This window comes from Manacus vitellinus, unplaced genomic scaffold, assembly GCF_001715985.3.
Source record: "Manacus vitellinus isolate BGI_N305 unplaced genomic scaffold, ASM171598v3 scaffold_18_pilon, whole genome shotgun sequence".
In the NCBI taxonomy this organism is placed as follows: Eukaryota; Metazoa; Chordata; class Aves; order Passeriformes; family Pipridae; genus Manacus; species Manacus vitellinus.
Window position 1 is genome coordinate 2,102,280 of NW_021939324.1, and position 8,122 is coordinate 2,110,401.

The 8,122-nt window shown below is 43.0% G+C and overlaps 1 protein-coding gene across 1 annotated transcript; it reads right to left on the reverse strand.

The window, feature by feature from the left end:
• Nucleotides 1-2,285: 2,285 nt before the first annotated feature.
• RPL37 (ribosomal protein L37) lies at nucleotides 2,286-4,728 on the reverse strand. Its single transcript, XM_018070511.2, has 4 exons — nucleotides 4,640-4,728; nucleotides 3,951-4,086; nucleotides 3,571-3,655; nucleotides 2,286-2,405 (listed from the first exon to the last, which is right to left on the reverse strand). Exons 1-4 carry the CDS (start codon nucleotides 4,640-4,642, stop codon nucleotides 2,336-2,338), a joined length of 294 nt encoding a protein of 97 aa, XP_017926000.1. The 5' UTR covers nucleotides 4,643-4,728; the 3' UTR covers nucleotides 2,286-2,335.
• Between the last annotated feature and the right edge of the window lie 3,394 nt (nucleotides 4,729-8,122).

Below are 8,122 nucleotides of genomic sequence, written 5' to 3' on the forward strand. Positions count from 1 at the left end.
TTTGAGAGCACACGCAGGATCTCTCTCGAGGACAAAAGACAATGCAGAAAGAATCGTGTCTTGCCGATACCACCTAAGGAGTCTTTCTGCTGTGCCTTTTGCAACACTGGACTTGTCTATCTTGCACTGGCCTCGCATTAGCCACCAGCACGCTTGTAGCAAATGTGGGTAGAGTCCTTCCCAAATCTTCGTTCGGGAAGCCTAGCCATGATATACATAAAGGGGCTGATCTAAACTGCCAGTGAACATTATGCAGAGGTTCCATTCTAACTGATAATGCTTCAGTTAAAATCCTAGTAACAAGATCTCAACAAAATATTATATACTGAGCAACCACCAAAGTAGCCTAGCTTTCAACACGTAAGAAAAACACTGGAATGCTTCAGAATCTGTTTCCAGTATAGTCTAACGATAGCTGATGTGACACGTAAGTTTCATAATCTCTTCTGAACAGGACTAACAGAAACCCCAAAAAACTTATTTCCTGCCCCTCTCCAAGAATTCTAAAACAATTGAAAATGCAGCGGCTGTCAAATTTCTTGTACATAGAATTCATTCTTGCTGTAAGTGAAATGCCCTCTGAAATGAAGGTTTTCAATTACTGCAAGTCTTTGCAAGTTTGAATCAGTTACCATGGTATGTTGCGTATTATACAAATGTTCATTTTCCAGGAGTAGAATTCATGATGAGAAGCTAACAGTTAGCAGCAAACATAGTTAAGCACTTGCCCTTGCTGGGTTTTATCATGTTTGCAGGTCAAACAGGGCGGTCAGAACAAAATCCCAGACTACACAAAGATCACGGAACTTTGCAAAGGCTTTCACTCCCACCCATAATCACAGTTCCTGCCATAGCACTGTCCAACTGTACTATCGCTCAATTAGCCCTCCCTTAGAATCTCGATGGCTTCTTTAAGATTTTCTTGAGGTTGTTCTAGAGGTTGCTCTCAAAGACACACTTATGATTACTTCCTCCTACATTTAAGTGTTTCTCACACACCACCAAAAAACACATTTCAGAGGCACTCCTTAGCCTTGGGAATACACAGACATATAGTGTGCTCAGTGTATTTTAACAGCATCACCACCACTTACATTCCAACCTCTCTCAGACAAAACAGTTGAAACCAGTGAGTGCAGTATGTTTGCTACATGCTAGAGAACAGCAGGGGGAACACTTTTTTTTTTTAGAAATAGCCGAAGTCAGTACACTCAAGCATGAAGCACTGACTCTTACTTAATTTAAAAAATTAAGAAAGAGCAGTCAGGGACACCCTAATTTCACACCTGGCTGAAAATTTCTTCTGTGATTTGCACAAGGTGAGACATTAACTGCTGATCATTCAGTAATGACAAAGCAGTATGCTGCTTGTGAGAGTTCATGACAAAACCAAAAGAATTGCAGTAAAACAGCCTCAGTGTCTTAAAGCATCTCAAGTTCTTGAGTATCTAGTATTGTCTCTGCAAGACATATGAAAATCCTCTAAATCCTTGCAGTGATTACTGTAATTCCCCAAACTTTCCTAGCAGCATCTTATGAACAGCATCTTATGATCACCCTCTTAAAGCAGAGTTTGAAAGCCAGCAACACACCACATAGGGTACAAATGTATCAGGCATCAATATGTAATTTTCATGTAACTCCCAGTGACTTTTCTACCATATGAATTATCTTTTTTTTTTTTAATTATTTACACCCAGCATGGTTAATTCAGGTCATTTTGTGAGTCATCTTTCCACACCAACCTCTCCAGGCCATTTGGGCAACTCCTGTCCCACCTACAGCAGATCTCCAACCCCTCTGTATCTGGCAGTATTTGTGCTCCAGACCTGGGAGGGTTTTTTTCCCAAGAAACCATGACCCACACAACAAGCAGTACCTTTGTGAGCCTTTCTATGCCACAGAGCAGTGAAAAACGGGCAGGACTGAAACCCCCTCTTTCACTAATGCCTCCAAGAACATCACATAAAGTTATTATTACAGCTGTTATCTTTAAGACAAAATTCTGACTCTCCATGCTAGGACACAATGAGATTCAGAGGCACACAAGGCAAGTCCATAGTGCCAATACCCCATTTCTCTGGCAGGGGAGCTCTTTTCAGTAATACAGACAAGCCTCTTTTTTCAGTTCGGTGCAAAGGTAACAGTCCTTTTTAAGACAGAGGTGCTATCAAATGAAAAGTCAATTAAAGGGTTCTTTGAAATCAATCATTTAAGAATTTGTGTTGGTAGGTGTTTATGTAGTATCAGGAATTCTGCATTTCGGTAAAGTATGTAAAAAAAGGTGACAATATTTTCTGGATAAGATCATTTATTTTAACAAATACATGAGTCTTTATGATGAACTGGAGGCTGCAACAGCTGCTCTCTTGGGCTTCGGTGTGGTTCCCTCACGGAATCCATTCCTGTAAGTAGAAATATAGTTACCACTTTTTGAAAAGTTGATGCCTGCCCCAGGTTATTTTCTGACAGTGGTGCTTTAGATCAAACTCATTACATTTTTTCAGCTTATCTCAGTACAGAATTCATACAGGCATTTGTTAAAAGAAACATCTTATTAACAATTGCCTTGAATAAGCAGCATGGTTTTCACTCTCTTCTGCTTAAGTAAATTTGACTTCTTTAAACAGGAAGATGTCATTAACTGAGTGAACGCTGTAAGACTGCACCAGGTAGAGCACACCTGCTGAAGGCACACCTTACTTCATGCTCCTACCAAGAAATCCAGCCAAAGATGTCATGTTTGTGAATCACAAGTCTGTTTCTTACAGAAGTCCTCTATGCCTCCAACCAGACACTCGTCAGCCCTGAACCTGCTTTTGGATATGACATTTCTACTTCAGCAACACTCAGCAGAAAGCAAGCTACAGTTGCATAGTGGAAAGTATTTTATGGCTGCTACTGGGAAAGACTGTGCTAACCAAAAGAAATGAACTGACCATTCAACGCCACCCCAAACTGAGACTTAAAATCTCCTACATTTTGCTATTAAATCCAATCTACATTTTATGACAACAGTCCTGAATTACTTAGTATTTTTCATACAGCCTTCTTGTTCATTAGACCAGAAGGCAGAGTTCAATTTTAGAACACGGTGGTCATACAAAAGAAATTCTTAACAACAGTATAAAACTCCCACCACTACCTCCTTACTTGGAAGCTTTGTAACAAGTTTTAGAAACCCGTAACTCAGAATCTGATGTAACACCACTTACTGCTAACTGAACTCTAAATAAAGAGAGGTTCCCGAAGTTATTCCTGTCCTGAATTTTTTTTGTGGGCAAGTGGGGACTGGAATGATTTCAAGATTTGTCTCTTTTATTACAACCACCTCCGTGTTCTGTGCTATATTCACTTTACAGAAACATCAGAACTTTATACACCCCCTTGTCTTACCAAAGACTGAGGGATATGAAGCATCATTTCATGATATATTTAAGAAGACCATACCACATTAAGTGATACTAAGAAAAAATAAATCGAAATGTTAACTTTGAATGAAAAATTTTATAATCAAGTGATGTCCACGCAGGATTTCACACCATGCTACTGTGTAATAAAACGTCATACCTGAATCGACGGTAGACCTTTTTCAGGTGCCTCATGCGGCCTGTACCAGTGGTGTTTCGTCTTTTAGCCTTTGCACTCCAGTTATCTAAAACATGTAAGTTACTATTATTCATCTGCACCAAATAATTAAGCTGCACATTAAATTTTAATGACACATTCATTCAAGCTAACAAAAAAATTATAATTCAAGTCAGTTTCTATGCAGCAATACTACACATTATCTAGAACATGGTTAAGTCACCATTAATTTGGAAAAAGCTCCAAACACTGCAAAGTGTCACAATATCCCTCCTTGGCTGGAAAAAAAAGTCAGACTACTGAAGGAGACAAAGAAACAAGTGTTTTTTAAACCTGAAGACAGGTAAAAGTTTGTTACTTACACTTTCTCTTACGCTTGGCAGGGTAACCACATTTCCCACAAGTTGATTTTTGCAGATGGTACGCCTTGGACCCACATCGGCGACACAAGGTGTGCGTCTTATTTCGCCGCTTACCAAATGACGATGTTCCCTTCGTCTGAAAAGCATTTCAAGACATGGCACGTTGGAAACATCACTAATACTTCCAGGTCACGAAAACTAAAAGAACAAGCCTTAAAAAAACATGCGAAAACCGACCAAGTTATATTAACAGCTCAGAGGCACGCTTAACTTCCGAACCACAGCTCAGTTTCGCCTACAGGTTGCCTCCATTTTCAGGAACCGTGTTCCTTACGCCTTTCGCCGCCATTCCTTTGCGTCCCCGCCCCTGTGCTGCAGTGAAGCGGAGCCATGGCGCGGTTACCTCGGCTCCCCCCTCCCCTCACCGACAAACAGCAAAACGCCCTCTCCCGACCCCCCTCCCACCGCTGCCGCGCGGCTTCCCCGGCCACGGCACCAACGCGTATGGAGAAAGGGTCCCTGAGAGCCTCGGGCCCCGCACCAACGGCCTCCCGCCCCGCGCAGCAGCCGCGCCGCCGCCAGCCCCCTGGCCCCGGCCCCGCCACCCGGCCGAGCGCCGCGGTGCCCCCGGCCCGGCCCGGCGCGGCGCGGATGGCGGCGGATGCCCCGAGCCCGCTACCCCCGCTCACCATCTTGCCCGGCCGGCAGCACCGAAAAGGCCGAGCCCCGCCCCGCTTCCGCCACGGCAGCCTACTCCGGGGGCGGTGCCTCCGCTGTAACCCTCGAATCGCTGAACCACATTGCGCAGCGCCGCGTCCGGGTGCCGCTTAAACGTGGGGAGGGGCTCCACTGTCTTCCTGGGCAGCCTATTCCTGTGCCTGACCCCCCCGGACAGTGAAAAATTTTTTTCTAACGTCTAATCTGAATCTCTCGTGCCTCAGCTTGAGGGCATTGCCTCTTGTCCCCTCGCTGCAGGCACGGCAGAAGAGACAGAGCCCCCCCCTCACTACAGCCTCCTGTCGGCTAGTTATAGAGAGCGGTGAGGTCTAATGAAATTCAGGGACAGGGTACTCCTGGCTGTAATAAATACGTCCAAAGTGAGTTGCCTTGAAAAATAGGCCCTCTGCTTGTCCCTGTCCTCCCCAGACCCCCCCACGGCAAGACACAGTCTGCCTGCAGTTGAAAGCATCGCAATGGTCATCAGGAGCACAAAAAAGGGAAGGAGTCACAGCACCCAGCTGTCCAGAGTCCAAGAAGCTTTTGGACAATGCTTTCAGGCACATGGTGCTAGCAAAACCTCCTACGTTTTGCTATTAAATCCAATCTACATTTTTATGACAGCAGACCCGAATTACTTAGTATTTTCATACAGCTTTCTTGTTCGTTAGATTCTTGGGAATGGTCCTTTGCAGGGCCAGGAGTTGGACTTTGATGATCGCTGTGAGTCCTTTCCAACTCAGAATATCCTGTGATTCTGTGAAAACCAGCTTTTGTTTAGGTGCTCCATTTAAATTCTCACATGCCTGCCTGCTATGCATCTTCAGTAGGCTAACAAGCTGTGTGCAATTTTATCTTAGAAGCATTCATTTGCGGGAAATAACATGTACAGAGAGAAACTGAAGAAATTTGTGGGCATCTTATTACCAGATCATTATCTTGTCATCCCAAACAAAACCAGAAATTGATGGTAAAGTGAATTTATTTATCTTTGATTGTAGGATTATGTAACTTGTCTTACAGTACTTGATGAAAGTATGTCTTTATCTGTCAGGTTAGATCTCGCTCCTGATTTACTAACAGTTTTTCCAAAGTGTGGCTGTCTGGGCCTGCCAAAAGCCAAGAAACTGTGAGGAAACCTCTGACAATGAATGAGCTGAACCCCTATAACATGAGCTCTTTGTCTAGAAGAAAAAGAGTCATCCCCTGGCACAGTGCCCAAGGCAGTAAAGCTGTGTCTGACTGCTACATTTTCACTGAAGGACAAACCGTGTATGGTTGTCTCAAGGTTAATTTATCCTCACTTGTTTCTGAGCATGGCCTCTTGCTGAATTCCTTTGGTGCTAATTTATGTGCTTAGCTTTTGACCTCTGCTAAGGCTGAGGGATAAGGAAAAAAGCCATTCTGCCTTCAGCAGCACTGCTTCCAGACACAGAAAGATGTGGTCCAGGCTGTTCACTCAGCTCTTTCATTTTGGTTGGCAGTAGAACTGAGTCCTGCAATAGTTAAAGAAGAGAGAGTGGTACCAAATGGTAAATCATCCCATCTTACATTAGGTGTCTAAAGTAGAGAGAAAAAAATTAATCTTATGAGGAACCCTTCTTCCATGAATTCTGAGAGAGGCCTAGACAGCCCCTGTAGGCTAGGCACATAGATGGCTGAAGTTAGGTAAAATAATTTTGCCATGACTAGACTCAAGTATTTTTATAGTATTTCTGTCTTCCTTGCCAAAAATCAAAAGAGAAACCTCAGTGTCCTATGAATGAAATGCCATTCAGAAAAAAAAATCCCACTTAAACAGTATGAATATATCCCACAGGCTGAACTGGAGTCATATTTCTCGAGCAGCTTTGCTGTATGGCTTTTAACTAGTACCTCCTTTCTTCTTTCTTTCTCACTAGATCTCAAAGATCTGGAAGATGCCGTGAACATTGGACAGATGCCATGGCAACAGCCTCCAAAGGAAGTCTGCTGATTTGGCTGCCTGCAAGAATATGCTGCTAGAGGAATTATTCTTGTCCTTTGTAGGATAAAAATGATCTTCTGCATTTACATGTCTTCAAATCTGTTTGGAAAAAAAGATTTTTGGTACCATCATATAGTTGTCTTTAGTATTCAGGAAGACTGAATACTTTTAGGGTAGAGAATGGGCAGAGCTGTGGCCAACCCAGTATCATTCAGAAGCTCTTAGTCCCTGCAAATATCTCTTAATACATTACCCATAGTGAACTCCTGCCTGCTCAGAACCCCCAGGCTTATGTACTGGCAGCTGCTGAAGTCTAAATTTAGCACTGACTAATTCACACTGCTTCTTTGTTGCATAGGAATTAGTCCAACATTTAGAAGGCGACATGTCTGGACGTCAGAACTGTCTTTTTTATGTAGGAAACAGTAGTCTGTCACTGCAGCCGGTACCCCATCTCAGCTTCTGCACAAGGAGTTTGGTCCAGCAAGATTTGTTGGTGGGAGAAACCCTTTGTCATGCCAGCAAACAATGATCCTATTAATCATCTAGATTAGGATTTATTGAATACTGTGTACCATGTTCTGCAGCCTGTCTGATCTGGGTGGGATTAAAAAACTGAAGTAAAAAATAGGTATGCCCTTAAAGATAAGCCTTAGAGATGAGTCTAGCTCAGGGGCAGGGAAACGAAAGCCAGGGCTGGCTAGACATTAAAGAGGAAGGTGTGTATGAGCACCAAATAACCTCAGTGGCATTTGTTTTGCTCAGGTTTAAAGTTATGCTACTACATCATGCCGTCACTGGAGTGCAGTTCAGCCAGACAGGCCCTGATGTGACCATGGTGAGATTTGCTTCAAAAAAAGCAGAGTAGTAGTACTGGTTCTATGGAACTTGAGCACTACTGAAAGGATTAGTGTGTAGCAAATGCACAACCAGTATCAAAGCAAGTTCCATCTAATGTCATTATATGGCATCACTCATTTGTACACGTATAGCGTCCTTTGCACAAGCAGGGATGACTTAAAGGGATGGGAAGAGTGAAAATGCAAGCTTCACACATGTAAGCTTGAAGCTAGTCAGCACTTAATACCAATTATGTTCAGTGGTGCAGGCAAGCTGAAGTTTTTATCTCTTAATGTGATCTCTTAGGTCAGTATCCTCTTGGATATTGGATACTTTGACATGGGTAACATCTCAGGAATGCAGCACTAGAACTGAGGAATTCAAGGGCAACATTTTCATCAGGGTCGGTTTGGATGCCTTTGTTTCTGGGTATCATCTTGGTTTACAGAGGTAGATATATCGGTTGGAATTAGTGGGGAAGAGACTACGCTGATTATTTGTTGCCAAGCAGGCACAAGAAACATAACGTTATTTGTATAATGTCCAGATACTTTAGTTTGAAAACTTTCGTATGTGAATTTGGAACAGAAACATTGGTCGCCACAAGATGACAGTATAGTTCAAGTAAAACTTTTTGTCTGAACAACTT

Bases quoted from the DNA above. Each gene is read 5' to 3' on its own strand.
- RPL37 (XM_018070511.2), bottom strand. The intron at 3,656-3,950 runs GTAAGTAACAAA...TACATGTTTTAG, and splicing joins TGCCAAGCGTAAGAGAAAGT to ATAACTGGAGTGCAAAGGCT. The intron at 2,406-3,570 runs GTATGACGTTTT...TTCTACTTACAG, and splicing joins AAGGTCTACCGTCGATTCAG to GAATGGATTCCGTGAGGGAA.